This window comes from Octopus bimaculoides, chromosome 5, assembly GCF_046866305.1.
Source record: "Octopus bimaculoides isolate indiv1 chromosome 5, ASM4686630v1, whole genome shotgun sequence".
Taxonomy (NCBI): domain Eukaryota; kingdom Metazoa; phylum Mollusca; class Cephalopoda; order Octopoda; family Octopodidae; genus Octopus; species Octopus bimaculoides.
In genome coordinates this window covers 96,140,582-96,158,728 of record NC_142932.1, presented here as the reverse complement: position 1 = coordinate 96,158,728, position 18,147 = coordinate 96,140,582, and the positions used below count along the sequence as shown (strand labels likewise).

Below are 18,147 nucleotides of genomic sequence, written 5' to 3'. Positions count from 1 at the left end.
AATCATAGGTACTTAAATATTTCATTTAGTCTTCTCAAAAGGTTATTTTAGTTACGCACACTAACATGCACACACAAAATTTCCCAGCAGGTAAAGTAATTTACAATTAGTTTTAATATGAAAACAAAATCTCTATATTTTTTTAAATCATAAAATTCCGTTTCATATTTGAATTGGAAATATAAATTTTAATCTGAAGTTTTATACTTATTAGCTTGCTTACTTAGAGAAAAAAATGAACCCATTAAATAAACTTAACCTTCTCAGATGCCTTACTTATATTTCAATTTAATTTTAGTATGTACTAAGTTATGTTATTTATTGTTTCTTTCCATAAAGATTGAACAACTTTGATTTATGTAACAACTGATCGTAAAAATACTATTACCCGCACTCTGTACATTAGGATTTTACAAACAGCAGTTCTCTAATGAATAATAATTTGTTTTCATTATATTTTGTATATGATCATTATGACATAAGTTAACTACAACCCAATATATTTTTAGTGAAAAATATATTGTCATATATTGTTTCAAATTTACAAATTATATGTACAGACATCTTGAATTGTTAATCGAAAATTGTCATTTCAATTGAGCTTTTTTCCTCCAGTTGCAAATTTAGCAAATGAATAAAAAAAAAAAAAAATCAATAAAAACTGAACCAAATGTTTTCCTTTTCTTTTCTTTTTATTGCATAAATGCATATTTGTGTGTGTGTGTGGGTGCTTTTTGTTCTGTTGAAATTACTTGAAATAATTTGGGAGACTTATCCACTTCCACTGAGGTATGTTGAAATACTACAGCAATTAGATACTACAACGTTCTTTCAACATAATACATACAAGGTTTGAAAAACATCAATATACTCTTGATGCAGAAAAAAAAAAAAGAAAAGAAATATCTAATAATATAAAAAAACCTCAGAAAGATAATTTCTTTGAACTATTCACCTCATTTTAAACGATGAAAATATTTTAATTATTAGGTATCTTATTCTTGGATGTAGACAAAGTATTAAACTTGAAAATTTTATAATAATTGTGCAGAAATTATTTTCATCTTGAGTTCAATCCCACTGTACAGCACCTTGTGCAAAAGTGATAGTTTGTTGAACTCAAAGCTATATATTATTGTTTGTATGAGTCTGTCTTGCTGAGTATGTACAGATATTGCCCTCAGAGAAACCTTTAATTTCAGTTTATCCTTCATGCATTATTCTGGAATGAATTGAAGTTTAAATGACTATATAATAACCGCATGGACTTCATTGAAAACTGTCTTAATGTAGTGTGCCTTGGGGGAAAAACCAACCTGGTGGAAGCAATTTCTCAAGCTGTACATAGAAGAGGAATTGAATTCACTACTATAAGCTAATAAAACACTCATAGTGCTATCACTACTTACAACAGTGAGTTGCTCCTACAATATAGTACCAATTTTCAGCAAGCCATTTAAGAGTTAAATGGGTTAAGAGAAATAACTCAAGTGGCAAGGTGCATGTGTTTGAATACATAGACAAATAGAAGTATTTAAAATATACAACAAAAATTCTTGATATCTTAAAATTATCTCCACTTCTAGAGAATGTATCATAAATACCAAATGGCAATTATGACCAGCTCCATTTGAGAAGAGATAATCTCAAGATGTTTCCTAAACTGACATGCCATTAAGGAAAAGGACAAGCTTCTTGTCTGGAGATAAGCACACAGTCATGGACAAGTCACTGATACAAGAGCTGTTAACAGCATAACAATCGTCTGATCTTATTTCCAGCAGCCATGGTACTTAGACTTGTAGCAAACAGTAATTATGACCTTGGTGATTTGCATGATTTAAACAAAAATGAGCTAAGTGGTCAGGAGCATGTATTTAAATAAAATCATCATCATTTAATGTCTGTTTTCCATGCTGGCATGAGTTAGATGGTTTGACATGGAGCTGTCCAGACTTCAATTGTCTGTTGTGACATTCTTCCTATGGCTGGGTGCATTTACACAGCACCAGAGCAAGAAAATGTGTCCACAACTGCCCTCTTTTCTCCAGATAATAAGGCTTATTTTTTTGTTCTTAATGGCATGTTAGTTTTGAAGAGTTCTTGAAACTTGAGTTTATCTCCCCTTCTCAAGTGGAGCTGGTCATAACTGTCGTTTGGTAATTATAATACATCCTCTAAAGGCAGAGATAGTTTTGATAAGCCAAAAATCTTTGTTGTATAGTATTTGACATACTGGTATTTGTGTAAGAGTCAACTATCTTGGCCAAGGACACATGTAATAATAGTGGTAGGATATCAACTATTTGTTGTTTTTAGTCCCACATCACTCTTGATTGAGCAGACCTACAATCAAAGGTATTCCAGCCATGACTATCTAGTCTTTTTAGAAACATGCCTCAGGCTAGATTATCCTGTGTTTTTTCCTTAAAAAGACAGTAGGGTGTGATTTGAAGGAGATTTTGTTGCTATTTCTTATTTCTTTACTGCCCACAAGTGGGGACAAACAAGGACAGACAAATGCATAACTGGTACTTATTTAATTGACCCTGAAAGGATGAAAGGCAAAGTTGACCTTGACGGAATTTGAACTCAGAACGTAACGGCAGACAAAATACCGCTAAGCATTTCGCCCAGCGTGCTGTTTCTGCCAGCTTGCCACCTTTTGTTGCTAGTACTAGTAGGTTAAGTGACTACATAGAGTTTATATCTGGTACCCAATACATTTGTCTGTTTGTGATCCTAATTGAATAAACTACACCCTCTACAAATATATGACTATGTATGAATCTAAGAAATCATATTTTTTTTTTACAATTTAAAACAAGTTTCTTAACATTTAATTCTCAATTATATTGCTTATGATAGTAATACTTTTGATTATATTGAACTCTTTACAGTTACACTTTATTACTACATTTCAAAACAACTTTTACTATCAAAGAAAGCATTTTTTTTTCAAAGAGGCCAATACTGATAGAAATTATCTCTCGCAAGAATGTGAGTTTGAGGGTCTTATTCAGTAAGAGGAGTTTAGAGATTTTATTTTCTAAACTGTTTTTAATTAGGATTCAGTAAGTATAGAAAATGTTGAGGTAGAGGAATGGCTTGTGAGAACCATGCAAGCCATGTATAAGGGTGCTATTCTATTAGTAAGAGCTAGCAAGTTTAGTAAGTAATTTATAAGGGAAGTAGTTGTGTTTATCAAGGCTTAATTCTTAGTGTCTTCCTGTTTATTATGCCCGTAGGACCCATTGTATGCTGATGATTTAGTTCTCATTAGCTAGATCATTAGACGAATTAGAGGAAATCTATACTTAGTAGCTAATGCAAATATTCTTTTCTACTCAATGCAACTGGTATTTAATTTATAGACCCTGAAAGGAAAAGCTGACCTCGGCAGAATTTGAACTCAGAATGTAAAGACAGATGAAATACTGTTAAGCATTTTGCCTGGCATGCTAATGTTTCTGCCTTAGCTAATGCAAATATTGAATACACAAAAAAGTGTAATGGGATATCAATCAGTCTTATATAGAAAGATTTCATATGTAACAGTGGCAACAAACAAGGAGAATGAAATTTCTGTTGTCCAGTAGTTGAGAGCTTCTGTTACCTTGGAGATCTTATCAGATATAGAAGTGGATGTTCCAGAATTATAGAAACCAGAGTAAGGAAGAGATGGAAAAAGTTTAAGTACCTCTGTTGACAACAAAGGGTTTCTCTCTCTGAGCGAAGGAAAGACTGTATGATGCATATGTATTGAGAGCTTCTGTTGCCTTGAAGATCTAATCAGATGTAGAAGTGGGATTTCAAAATGATAGAAACCAGAATAAGGAAGAGATAGAAAAAGTTCAGGTATTTCTGTTGACAACAAAGGGTTTCTCTCTCTGAGTGAAGGGAAGACTGTATGATGCATATGTATTGAGAGCTTCTGTTGCCTTGAAGATCTAATCAGATGTAGAAGTGGGATTTCAAAATGATAGAAACCAGAATAAGGAAGAGATAGAAAAAAAGTTCAGGTATTTCTGTTGACAACAAAGGGTTTCTCTCTCTGAGTGAAGGGAAGACTGTATGATGCATATGTATTGAGAGCTTCTGTTGCCTTGAAGATCTAATCAGATGTAGAAGTGGGATTTCAAAATGATAGAAACCAGAATAAGGAAGAGATAGAAAAAAGTTCAGGTATTTCTGTTGACAACAAAGGGTTTCTCTCTCTGAGCGAAGGAAAGACTGTATGATGCATATGTATTGAGAGCTTCTGTTACCTTGGAGATCTAATCAGATGTAGAAGTGGGATTTCAAAATGATAGAAACCAGAATAAGGAAGAGATAGAAAAAAGTTCAGGTATTTCTGTTGACAATAAAGGGTTTCTCTCTCTGAGTGAAGGGAAGACTGTATGATGCATATGCATGACATGTACTATTGAATGGCAGTAAGATATGATTGTGATGGCATGGAGATGTGATGCATATGATGAATGATAGTTGAAAGAGAAAAGTATGAAATGATCATGTGGAAAAAGAGATGTGGGCAGAAGTGATGAGAGTTGTCTCAGGATACAAAACCTTACAAAGATGATGATGAGAACTGCAACATGAGGAAAGGTGCTATGTAGACATTTACTTATTTGACCCATATTAGTATGTTAGTATGATGGTCATTCACACTGCCTAAAGTGACAGAAATACAAGAAGGTAAATATCGTTTCCATTTCAAAGTTAAGAAATAGTTTACTATTGAACAGTTTTTGAATAATTATAAATTCACCAAAATATTGCAAGGATTGGCTCCTCTACATTGAACATTATACCCTTCTCATCAGGCTTTACCTTTCATAGAAAAAAAAAGTTGCAAAGCTGAAAATAAACACTGAAATTTGTTCTTTTGTCACAAAAAAAAGTAACAATGATAATTAAGATATTTTATGTCTTCAAAAATAAACTCATATACATGGCTGTATTGTGAAAACAGCATTAATATTTTTTAAAACATACTTTTGGTTTCCAGTAATTATAATTTTGTATAGAAAACATAATGATGAAAAGACAGTCCATATGGAATCAGAGGAGTTTCATGATTTTGGTTGATTCTTTGAGAAATGAGATATAAATTACTTCTGGTTACATAGTAAGATCAGGTTCTGAACTGCTATAAGGGTTGACTGGACATTCTGCCCAGTAACAAGATGTCGGTCAACAATGATGTGTATAGCATCACATTCACTGCCTGGAAAAAAAAAATTAAAAAGATTTAATAGAACAATTGCAATGCTTTTTAGCTTTCAAAAGAAAATAATGTAAACATGTCTTATTCTCTGAGTCATAGAAGAAAATTATTATTAAGACTTAATGACCAAAATAACTTAATCATATGAATATTTTTCTATTGAGCTAACTGATTCTCCAATATTCAACAAATAGGTAGAGAGGGTTAGTTTTGCTTAGTGGTTCTGGTTAGCAAAGGTACATCATAACATCATGTGATACCATCTTGTTTTTGGCAAGAAACTCATGAGTGAGGAGAGCTTGGTGACAAGGTGCATTGTCATCATGAAGAATTCAATTCTTCCACAGATCTGGCTACTTTCGTTGAATGTCCTCCCTCAAACGCTTCAAAACATCACAGTAGAACTCTTAATTGATGGTCTGGCCCTGGGGGACAAATTCTTGATGTACAATACCACATTTCCAGGGTCGTTCTTCTGCTTTTGAAACACGTGCCACTTGAAACATTGTGTACAACTCATTGCTTCATCACCATAAGCTTGCCAAAGCATGTTCAATGTCTCTGTAGCAGATTTCTCAAGTTTAACACAAAATTTCACGTTGGCTCTTTGTTCCTGTCCATGAGAAAATTGTTAACTACAGCATACATGTGATCACAAAACACAAATTTCACAACTTGTGAAGTAACCACAGCAATGTCACTCAGCACACTGCTTCATGGAGGTCACTGCTAGCTCTCACTATGCACGCAACCATGTGCTGCCATGTGTTGGTGCACTATAGAAGTAGTTCAGGAACATATTGCGTTGTACTTCTAAATTAAAACTTTGACAAAGAGTAGCCAACTGAGTGCCATACTTCACTTTGTTCCATATTCACTGTGCTATACATTTATTAAGTACATGTAGCAACCTTTGTACATGATTGAAGCTTCTTTTGGTAGATACAACACAGACGATAAGTCAACTTGATCAGTGCAAATGATTTTCCAACAGAAATAAGAAATTAATGAAATTTGGCAAAGCTAGTTTTAGTTCTTTAATTGTTATAAAGATTATATCAATTGTTATTTTGTGATGTAAGCAATACCATAAAAACGTTTTCAAACTATATTTTCAAAATATTTATTTTGTAACCAGCAGTCATGTGAATCTAGAGCTAAAAGACAAAATAATTTTAAGAGAGAACATTCAGTTGTATAAACTGACTTGAAATTTTAGTTGAATAAATTTAGATTATTTTCTTTGTATAAAACGTTTCGGTTATATCAGATGAAAAAAGAAAAAAATGTTATAAGAAACCATACATTTTTATCATCATCAACTTCATCATCATCATCATCATCATTTTATAATTGTTTTCCATTTGTTGGATGGGTTGTCATGGTCAAAACCATATCACAGAATTACTGCTCCCATAATGGGTTGAAGGTCACAATGGTTAGATGCCCTTTCAAACACTAACCACTTTACATAATGTACTCGGTGCATTCTATTGTAGCACCAGCATTACAGACTGAGAGGCTCCCTTGAACCTATAAGACAAAATAATCCTTTCTACATTGTCTCTATTCTTTTAAAGCAATGTGACCTAGAGGATGGTTAGAAGAGAGAATGGTGACTACAAGGATCAAAGAAGAGAAAGTATGACTGTGAATGTGATGGGGAAACAGAGTGAGAAGAATGAAAGGATGTTATGTGTGGGGGGAGAGAGATGGAGTAATGGGGGAGAGACAATGATAACTACACGTTGGCAAGGGGACAGAGTAGAAAATAGCATGAGCAGCATAATTGGATAGTAATAAAGATGAATGATGGTGAGAAAGGGAGAGTGATGATAAACAATAGAGATGGGTAAAGGTAAACAAGAGCAGTAGCTATCAATGAGGAATCACAGAAAGAAGAGAATGATGGCTATCGGTAACAAAGGGTGATGGTAAGGGTGCACAACATGCACAGATTTGATACCACCCTAGTTGAATAGGAATCTAGACAGAAGCATAGTAGAGTGATAGGGGATGATGGTGGAAGAGAGCTGGAAGGATAAAGGATGATGTTAGAGGAATTGTACATATATGAATAGATCAAATGCCTATTCCTTGATCGGTAGACAATGTACAGTGAATAAGAGAAATAGTGAGTGATAGATAAAATATTGATAAATATAGTAGATGGAGACTTAACAGGGATATCATAAGTGAAAGATACAATGTAGATATAACATGCATCTCAACTTCCATTACCACTACCATAATGACCATTTTCCCATGCTTACATTAGTGGATGGGTCTTCTCCAACACTGCATTTTGCTACTTATTATAGTTCATTGTCAACTTCTTCATGAAATTCATGTCTTCCTATGTTTCAACCACATCAAGCACTCAGCAATTCTTTATATATCTGACATCCTCCATACACATCACATACCCATACCAGCACTATCTTCTCTCTCCAGCTCATTTGTGCTCTATCATTTATGCCCACTAATATTGCACATCCAGTAGAACATACTCCTTTTATTTCTTTCTAGCTGTCACAAATGTTCTACATTCAAGGACCATGTCCAACACTATTTTAATTAGAGCAATTGTTGATAAAATGTGGCATGGTGCAATAGATGGAGATTTGATTCTCAAAACAGTTTCACAATGTTGCTAATGTTCCAGAGAATATACAAAGCATCATAAGATACCCTTTCCCCTTCTCCTGTAAACCTCAGTTTTTACACTAATGCAACAAAACCTTGTTAATTTGCTTGTGTTTAGATAATCTGACATCATAAATACCTACTGCTGTAACTGGCACCATTGTCTTTAATGAAATCTTCAGGTACAATGGGTAAATTTGCAAAATCAGCATTACGAGCAAGCTCTAACACAGAAGGCTGTAAAAGAGTAAAAATAATTTAATCAAAATACAAACTTTTCATATAAAAAAAAAGCAAACATGGAAGCTTTCTTAACTATTAAGGAAGATTTCTTACTAGAGTTAACTATATTTTTAAAACCTTGAGACATTGCTCATTCAGGTGATACAAAGTTCTGTATCTGTTTCTTCATCAGTGCCTGATGGACACCCATCCTTAGTGAGCTTAGGATTATGAGTAGCCTACCTAAAATCATCAACTTCCAGTTGGATTTTCCACAGGGGTTAACAACAATTGTCACATGTATTACCAATGCTTTTACTTGTTCCTCTATTTGTCACAAGAATGACTTTTTAAAATCACAAAGAGGACCAGAATGAGCACTGAAAACAGACCTGTTTTCTCAGACAGAAAATAAATGAATGAAGCAGTTAAAAAGAAAGTATTAAAATTATGAGCTCAAATATGGCTGATTAACTTCCAGATCAAAATAAGAACAATACATTATAGTTTTGAATCTGTGAAAATCAACATTGCATTATAAAATGGGCAATAAACTCCTTTTCAAAATCCATGTCTCATAAAGTTGATATTTATATCAAGTCTCCATTTAAATAGGTAATAAATGTTAACAAAAACTATTAAGTACCTAAGTAGGAATTCCATTTTTACCACTTTTAAATAATAGATGATTTTTTAAAACACTCATAATTTTCAAATATAAGAAGAGGTAGATGATGGTTCTGTCAATGGGCATCAATTATAAAAACAAGTGTCTATAGCATGATATCTTTCCTTATTCCAGTTACCAAACATAAAATGGGTGTGGAATTTATTTCTAGGTGATCAGAGACAAATATTGTGCATCTGAAGAATGGAGAAAAAGCACTTGCAATTACAAATTTTCTTTTTTAATCAGAGTTCGAGTGAATTATATACTTAGCAGTGATTCATTAATATTTATATCCAGTTTTTATAATTTACAACATGAAGTCAAACTCTAAAAACAAATATATCACTACAACTCAAAGAGTTACTAGGAAACCAAAATAGTAATTGAACTTAAACACAAAATATGAAATCTAATTATGTGATGCCCATTAAATTAAGTGAAAATAAGAACAATTTGTTATTTCTTACTCCAGTCATGCTGTAATCTTGAAAATTCCAGTAGCTGTTGTTAGATTTGGTTTTCAGTGTTGCAGGACAAAGTCCTGCAACACCCATACCAATGGCACAGATTGGTTCTACAATAACATAAAAATTAAAGAAATATAAGTACATGTATATAAACTTGAAAATCACAGTTGTGACTATTTGGTTGTAACGAATGTTGTTAATGACAAACAAGTCATGGACTTCACAACTCCCATTTCTAGCTTGAAATGAAGATGTTACATTACTGTATCTTCCTTGACCCATGACATATATAACAAAGAACACTAAAAAAATGGATATTTTGCTTCAATACTACTGATGTAAGTTTTGAAACATTGTTAATTAAAAGGATATTTTGTAAAGATTGCAAGATTGACATTAACTCTTTAGCATTCAAATTTCTCTGTCAAATGTACTGCTTATTTAATCATATTGTTTTGAATTAATCATGCATTATCTCATAGCTTCAAGATTTTGGTGATGTGGTTGTTTACTTTTAGAATGACATTGTAGGGTAGGTGTGAGAGGCCTGATCTGGTCAGTTTGAACATAAAACATGTAGAATATTTGGTCTGGATATGGCCAGCTTGCAACCCATGCTAGCATGGAAAGCAGACATAAAATCATCATCATCATCATTTAACATCTGTTTACCATGCTGGCATAGGTTGGATGGTTTGACAGGAGCTGGTCAGCTGAAAAGCTGCCTGGGCTCCATGTCTGTTTTGGCATGGTTTCTACAGCTGGATGCCCTTCCTAATGCCAACCACTTAACAGAGTGTGCTGGTTGCTTTCACACTGCACTGGCAAGAGTGCTTTTATGTGGCTTTGGTACAGGTGCTTTTTATGTGGCACCAGCACCCATGAGCCTACAAAATTAGGAAAGCTCAGCTGGAGTGGAATGCAGGGGATATACCTATGTAAGGACAACCATGATTTTATTTAGCTTGATGTGTCTTCTCAAGCACAGCAAACTGCCAGGGGTCTTATAAAAGTATGGATGTATACATACATACACATAAATATGAATTTGGTTTTCTTTCATGCTTGAGTACTTAAGTTTTGACCAACATCAAATATTGATTTCTTAAATACTTGATAGTAGTTGAAATTAAAATTTAAAATAAACTTAACTCTTTATACTTTTATGAGTTTATTAAAATTATAAACAATATGACCACTTACTTTTCTCCTGGATGAAATAGTTCAGGATATCAGCAAGATCTTTGTTGTGTGCTAAATCATTAACAGCACCAGGTGCAGGTGGAATGAGAAGAGCAGCATATCGATTTGCTGAAATAGATTAACGATAGAAGGATTAGATTTTGCTTCTCCTCAAGGTATACACAGTTTATATATTATTTACAGAAATGACTTTTTTCGATGCTGATCACAACTGAAATCTTTGAATTCTATTGATTATCATTGATTAACACTGAAATTTAGAAAGTTGTTTTAGTCTTAATATTGACAAATTTACCCAATAAATGTCTCTCACCTTATTTGAATCTACCTTGCTCATATAAAACTCTTTAAACACTAACGTTCTCCATCTTCTATACATTTTATATATTATTTGCTAATTACATTGTAATTAGCAAAAGAATTAAGCATCAATGTAAAAATAACTTTCAGCTAGAATTTGAATTAAGTGATAAGTGAGAGTCAGTCAGGTATTTTACTGCTTAATTGTTGACCAAGAACCAAAATGGGTATTATTAGGTTATAAAGAGTGAAAGTTTTGTTGCTCCAAATCTGCATTGATCAAGAAGATACAGCCATCTTTTTTCCCAAACAGAGTATCTAAAACTGCATTATCCAGTGTATATTTCCTTCTAGAAAGAGTAGAGAGTGATTTAAGAGAGATTTGGCTACTAATTCAAACAAGGTGAGCAATTATATGGAGGTTCCCTAATTGTCATGCAACAATTTTGTCATTATCATTGGAAAAATTTGAAGTGAGAAGAGACTATTGATTAATTACAATAATTCAAACAAGATATTCTCATGGTTGCCCAGATATCAAGACAAATAGTTTATTCTTTTACTTGTTTCAGTCATTTGACTGTGGCCATGCTGGAGCACCATCTTTAGTCAAACAAATTGACCCCAGGACTTATTCTTTGTAAGCCTAGTACTTCTTCTATTGATCTCTTTCGCCGAATCACTATCGATTGTAAAGCAATGGTGGCGGGGACAAACATAGACACAAATAACAAACACAGACATACATATATATATATGATGAGCTTCTTTTAGTTTCTGTCTACCAAATCCACTTACAAGACTTTGGTCGACTTGAGGCTATAATAGAAGACACTTGCTCAAGGTGCCATGCAGCAGGACTGAACCTGGAACTATGTGATTGGGAAGCAAAGTAATAAAATTTAAATGTTTAAAAGCAATCATTCAATACAGAGCATTCTTCTGTAAACTAATTTTTTTCATGTCTCTATATAAAGCTAAGCATAAAATGAAGAAACATTAATTAAAAAAAAAGATGAAAATAATTTAGCATACTTACCATCGACAGATTCTAGAGATATGGGAGTTGATGCCGATTTTGAACGAAATTCATTAAACCACCTCCGGTTGTGTTCATCTTGATCAATAAATTCAGACTGTTTGCCCTAGAAAGAGGAAATGCTTCAGTAAAGAGAATAGAATCCACTTATATGCCTTCTGAATATAAGTTAGAATTAAACTAATTTTTGCATGATGCAAAATCTTGTGAAATAGAAATAAATGTAATTGAACCAAGAACTTGCAATAGTGTATATTCTGCTATAGATACCCAATTGTAAAACTGTATAACTACAAGATATGTTAAGACTAACACTATAAAAAAATATACCTTTCAATGTGTCAAAGAATGTTCAAGATAAAATTAAACTTGTTTATTTAATTATATTTTGCATGCTAGAATAACATTTTATGAAAGAATATTCATCATATTAAATGCAAACAAATGCTTATATATTGATTCATACTTACTTCAGGAGTTGCAAGTTGGACTGTAAAGTTGGTTGCTGCTAAAGTATATGCTTGGACAAATGACTGAGCTGTAACACCTGAATAGAAAGGTAGAGAAAAAGAGAAACTTTAACTAATTTATAGTTGCAGATAAAATACACATGCCTGTATTTATTCTCTTACTGCCATCAATGTCCCATGCTTACAAGGGTAGGATAAGTCTGGTACACAGCATAATGTCAATGAAATCATCTCTCTTGCGTATCTGTGCTGATACCTTATACAACAATGACGATAATGGCAGTGATGTCATCATCATTGCCAATACCATCGTCATTGTCATCATCATGATGCTAGCATTGATTGGATGGTTCAACAGTATCTGATGAGCTAGAGGACTGAGTTGAGCTCCAATGTCTGCTTTGGAATGACTTCTAAGTCTTGATGCCTTTCTTAATACCAACCACTTTACAGAATGTACTGGGTACTGTTTTTTATGACACTTTCACTAGTGAGGTCATGAAGTAACTTGCTAAAAAAGACCCTTGACTGAGTGGAGGTACAGCAATGAGGGAGGTATATACAATGACAGACATGGAGATCAGAGGCACATAGAGGTATATATAATAAGTAACAAAAAAGGTGGAGGAGGCTGTTGATAAAAGATATGAGAAAGTTCAGTAGAAAATAAAATGTAAGGGATAATGTCTCTATAATTCTGTCTTTCTCACTGTATGTGTTTATAGTGTTCCTTTTCTCATTACCTGCCACTCATCTTGTACCTCTTATGTTATCTTTCACTATAACTCACTTTTACTCTCTCTGCCTTCTTCCTATACAATGTAAAGCATAATTGGAGAAAGAAAGAAAGAAAGGTAGTAAATGAAACAACAAACAAATATCTGATGACCACAGAGTCTGAAGGTATGAAAACAACCTTCAAAAGCATTAACCTTTTGATACATGCCTCAGCTATTACATTACTAACATATCACAAAGAGCTGAAACTATGGAGTAGAGATTCAAGCAGAAGGTCTAAACTAACATGGGCACATAATTTAGAAAATAAAATTTTATTCCTGCAAAAAGTATCTCACAGATCATTGTAATTATGAAATGTAACACAGAGAACAACTTCACACAACATCAGGGAGACCACAGAAAGAAAACTAGAGAGACGATTTGGTGATAAAGGAGTCAAAAACCTAAACTCCAAACTGCACCAACTGAAATAACTCACAACTACAGGTTACTGGCTGAAGAATTCCACCTTTTATCAGCAAGATCTCAGTTGTATGGACAAAATATCAAGAGCACATAAGAGTTGCCCCAATAGTTATTAACTGTAACTATTCTCATCATCCTCAAAAATTGTCAAACCACCCTTCCTAAAAATGACCGCCCAATAGCCGACAGGATATCATGTACAAATTATATACTGTGTGCCTCAATCTGTTCTTGCAGGATCATTGTGCTACCAGCAGCATTATAACACCTGCGCAAGCTAGAGGAAAGAAAGAAGTGTGGGGTTGTAAACAGCAGCTACAATTAACAAAATGATCCAAGAAAAAACTATAAAAAGTCACAGGAACTTAACCGTCATGATGTTAAACAATGATGATGATGATCATCATCATTATTTAACGTATATTTTCCATGCTGGCATGGGTTGGGCAGTTTGACATGGAGCTGACCAGACTCCAATTGTTTGTTTTGGCATAGTATCTATGGTTGGATGCCCTTTCTAATGCCAAACACTTTAGAGGGTGCTGGATGATTTTTACGTGCCATCAGCACTGGTGCATTTATGCAGCACTCGCAAGGATGCATTTTATGTGGCACTGGCACCTGCAATGGACAAGCCTGTATGTGTGGAAGACAGCAATTTTACAGTAAATTTACCGTTTGCTCGTTCATTGCACATTTGGGATGGAAAGTTGTGTGCCATCTATTACTTTTTCATCCTGTTTTGTATATTTTCATGGGTCAACTATGAAAATTAGATTTGAATGGTTTCTGTTTTTTTTGGATGTGTATTGCTAATAATAATGATGGTGATGATAGCAATAATAATGGGACCCTGAGGAGATGGAGTATCCTATATTTTATAATATTTTATGATATGTATTAATCATTCTGGATGTTCTATCGAAATGTACATAGGTCTATTTATTTGTTATTATTATTGTTATTGTTGTTGCAATAAAGTATTTTCAACGGATCAATTTTGAGCTCTATTTAAAGTTGATATATATTCAAAAACTCAACTGTGAGGTTTTTGCTAAGATTGTTAACAGATACTATATTTTTTACCAAATTTTTTGGTTAAAAAAAATATATATTTAATATATGGAAGATGGAATATATGAGAATTTATTATAAATCATGACAATTGTTTTGACACATATAGCATCAATCCCTCATGGGTGGAACATCCGAGCGTGATCATTGCTAGAGCAGCTGACTGGCTCCCGTGCTGATGGCACGTGAAAAACACTATTTGAGCGTGATCGTTACCTGCGATGCCTTACTGGCACGAGAAAACATTTGAGCGAGGTTGTTGCCAGTGCTGCTGGACTGGCTCCTGTGCAGGTGGCCCATAAAAAACAACATTTGAGCGTAGCTGTTGCCAGTACTGCCTGACTGGCCCTCGTGCCAGAGGCACGTAAAAGCACCCAGTACACTCTTGGAGTGGTTAGTGTTAGGAAGGGTATCCAGCTGTAGAAATTCTGCTTGATCAGATTGGAGTCTGGTGCAGCCACCTGGTTTGCCAGTCCTCAGTCAAATCGTCCAACTCATGCTAGCATGGAAAGTGGACGTTTAACGATGATGATGCTGATACATGCATACATACTTATGTCTACTATACACCATTTTAAACTTGTAATTTAAAGTTTAACCAATTTAACCTAATTAGAAAACAAGATTTTGAAGCTGGCATTTTCTGCATGATAGTTGTCTATCACAAAATGAAAGCAAAATTATTACGATGAGGAATTTTCATTCAACAAATCAAAGCAAAGCATTATGGCGACTAAAGTTGTAAGAACTTCTAAAGTTTTAATATGTTTTAATGTCATGCAAAACAGACATGTAAATAATTTAAAAAGGCAAAAAATCCTCAACGAAGTTTTTTGTGAAAAATTGCACAATTCTGTCCTGATCAAGAGACCTATCTGTAATGGAAAGCATGGTCTGACATGGAATTAGAAAAAAAAAATTATATAAGACACCCTATCGTAAAAATTGCCCAGCAACGACGGGCTATTCAGCCTAGTATTATTATAAACGTCATAAACTCCATTATGGTTAAAGTCACGAAATTGCATTGCTGTTTAAGCAATGTCCCCAAATAATACTTTTACAATGTTTTTAAAAACAATGAGTGAGTATGCAGGTGTCCATTTGGCATGCACCTGTGCAAATGCATACATATAGACATATGTACACTCATAGGCACACATGCACAGAATTATATATTCATGTATAAATATACTCATATGCTTATATACATATACTCACATATTAAAACATATCAATAAAACCTATTAATTAAACATTTTGAAAATCAACATTTTTTCGGAACCAAAACAATACTCAAGGAAGCTTGTATTTGCATAAGAGATATTTAGCTGCATGCATTCAAGGCGTTAACAGTTAATTTCTTTTGTGCAAACTATCGGTGCCTTGAGTAAAAATTCTCGGTTTTTCGCTCAAAGGTCACACCTCATCTTTGATTTGAAGCTCCCATTCCTGTAAGGTTCCACATTATCTGCGACAGACCAGGTAATGTTGAATATGTGTGTGTCCCACAATCGCTTCATGACTGGCGCTGGTTTGTTTACGTTCCCGTAACTTAGAGGTTCGGCAAATGGAACCAATACAATAAGAATTAGATTTTAAAATAAGTACGGGAATGGAGTTATTTGATTAAACCATTTTAGGCGATGCTATATCATGGCCGCAGTCCAGTGACTGAAACAAGTAAAAGATAAAAGACGAATATAGGAACACATTTCTTTTCTTTGTTTTATTGGTTTCATTTACTGGATTAAGAAAATGGAGAAAAAAGTGCTAGTGGATCTTTAATTTTAAATACACAGACAGTCAAAAGTCAAATTTATTATTGACCCAGTAAAGGATAAATTTGTCTTTTGATTCGTCGGGTACGTATATTCTAAAAAACAAAATACTAAAACCGATGAATGAGTTCACTGGAATTCGTTTCATGATCAGAGCGAGAGTATCAGCGATCATAGTGTCGATATATGATAAATTTGCTATTCGTAACAACGAAAAGAACTGAGTCAACGGCCACATGATCTATATTTAATAAACGTCAAATATAACGTCCCCAAAATCCAATATCTGTTTTGATTTACGATTTCATATACATTCTTCTGTCAGAAATCTATAAGAACACATTAAAATTCATTTATAAAAAAGGGCGTAATGAGTAGAGAATTCTTAAATTTTGAATAATATCAAAGTAAATCGATAAAACATGTAAAGGCGCTGTAAACGATAAAAGTTACATGTAACAGACCGAAAAGGCCCCATTAATGTTACCTGGGGATGATGCACTGAGCACAAGCAGACAGCTACCACGTACAGTTGACATGATGAGGAAACTAGTGCCGTCTGTCGGCTACACAAGGGACGTAATCTTCATCATTAATTACCCCATTGCTCTTTTTTTCCTTTTTAGTTTATCCTGTCCAAGGCAGACAACTCTTGTCGTAAGCTGGTTGTTATTTTCACAGTTCCACCCTAAAAGTTTCTTGGTCAAACCATCTTCTCCACCTCTTAGATAAACTATATCTACAATTACATTACCCAGTGTATCTTATTTTCTTTTAGACGATAAGATGTGGTTTGGGGAGAATGAGCTGTTTCCTTTTCAAGCACCACGAGCGATTATGCAAGAAGAAATTTTTATCATGCTATGACTGAAAGTTCTACTCCGATTGGCAAGATGATGCCATTACTAAAAATAAATGTCAAAAAATCCAAAATTACAGCAAACGCAATTCTGTATAACGTGGTAGGTATTCTTGAGTATGTGTGCTTGCGTGTGTATGTGTGGATTTCGTGTTGGTCTGTGTAACTGTGGATTATCTAATACACATATCCTGAAAATAGCCTTCTGCATTCAGTGAATTTTGTAATACTTGATACTATAATATTTGTACGTATTTAACCGGGACTCAGCTTGGCTATACTTACCAGTGCATCTAGGGACGCATCTGCACTGCGAAAAATAATGGATCTTTTAAGACGGTGAGCTGGCAGAAACGTTAGCATACCGGGCGAAATGTTTAGCGGTATTTCGACTGTCTTTATGTTCTGAGTTCAAATTCCGCCGAGGTCGACTTTACTTTTCATCATTTCGGGGTCGATAAATTAAGTACTAGTTGAGCACCGGGGTCAATCTAATCGACTGGTCCCCTTCCCAAAAATTTCGGGCCTTGTACTTAGAGTAGAAAAAAAAAAAAAGGACTTTTTTACAAATTCATAAGTATGTCCGTCATCACACTTAGAAATACATTAAGAATATTACAATATGTTAACCAACTTATATAGTTATAAAATTCATACATTGAGTGTTGAAAGTAGCTAAGATTAAATTTTGGTCTTAAACTTCAAACCAGCTTTTTGTTTTGTTTTTTTTCATTGGAGTTTAGACAATTTAGCCAGCGGGTAAATTGAAATTTGAATGAGAGCAAAATTTGAACGCGTCGAGAAGTTCCGCATTCCGTGACAAGTTTTTAGAGTTTTCAGAGAACAAAAAAGTTAGATAGTTGAAGGCCAGAGATGGATTAAAGTGTCTCAGCCCTCTCATTCATATTTTTGAGTTTTATTTAAATGACGTCTCGTAACTTCGAGTTTTTTCTTTTTTGCTGTAAAGGCAAACTGTTATA

At 34.0% G+C, this 18,147-nt stretch overlaps 1 protein-coding gene across 2 annotated transcripts; it reads right to left on the bottom strand.

The window, feature by feature from the left end:
• Positions 1–673: 673 nt before the first annotated feature.
• LOC106869176 (glutamine amidotransferase-like class 1 domain-containing protein 1) lies at positions 674–16,953 on the bottom strand. Of its 2 annotated transcripts, none has more exons than XM_014914796.3 (7): positions 16,796–16,953; positions 12,248–12,324; positions 11,778–11,883; positions 10,439–10,546; positions 9,236–9,342; positions 8,016–8,113; positions 674–5,230 (listed from the first exon to the last, which is right to left on the bottom strand). In XM_014914796.3, the coding sequence occupies exons 1-7, from the start codon at positions 16,845–16,847 to the stop codon at positions 5,224–5,226; spliced, it is 555 nt and encodes a 184-aa protein (XP_014770282.1). In that variant the 5' UTR covers positions 16,848–16,953; the 3' UTR covers positions 674–5,223. The 2 variants fall into 2 exon arrangements, with proteins under 2 accessions (XP_014770282.1, XP_014770281.1); XM_014914795.3 differs by having other exon boundaries at positions 8,020–8,113; positions 16,796–16,952.
• Between the last annotated feature and the right edge of the window lie 1,194 nt (positions 16,954–18,147).

Coding starts and splice junctions, on each gene's coding strand:
- LOC106869176 (XM_014914795.3), bottom strand. CDS start 16,847: ATGTCAACTGTACGTGGTAGCTGTCTGCTTGTGCTCAGTGCATCATCC. Junction 12,325..16,795: donor GCTCAGTGCATCATCCCCAG/GTAACATTAATG, acceptor CTTTCTATTCAG/GTGTTACAGCTCAGTCATTT. Junction 11,884..12,247: donor TCCAACTTGCAACTCCTGAA/GTAAGTATGAAT, acceptor TCCTCTTTCTAG/GGCAAACAGTCTGAATTTAT.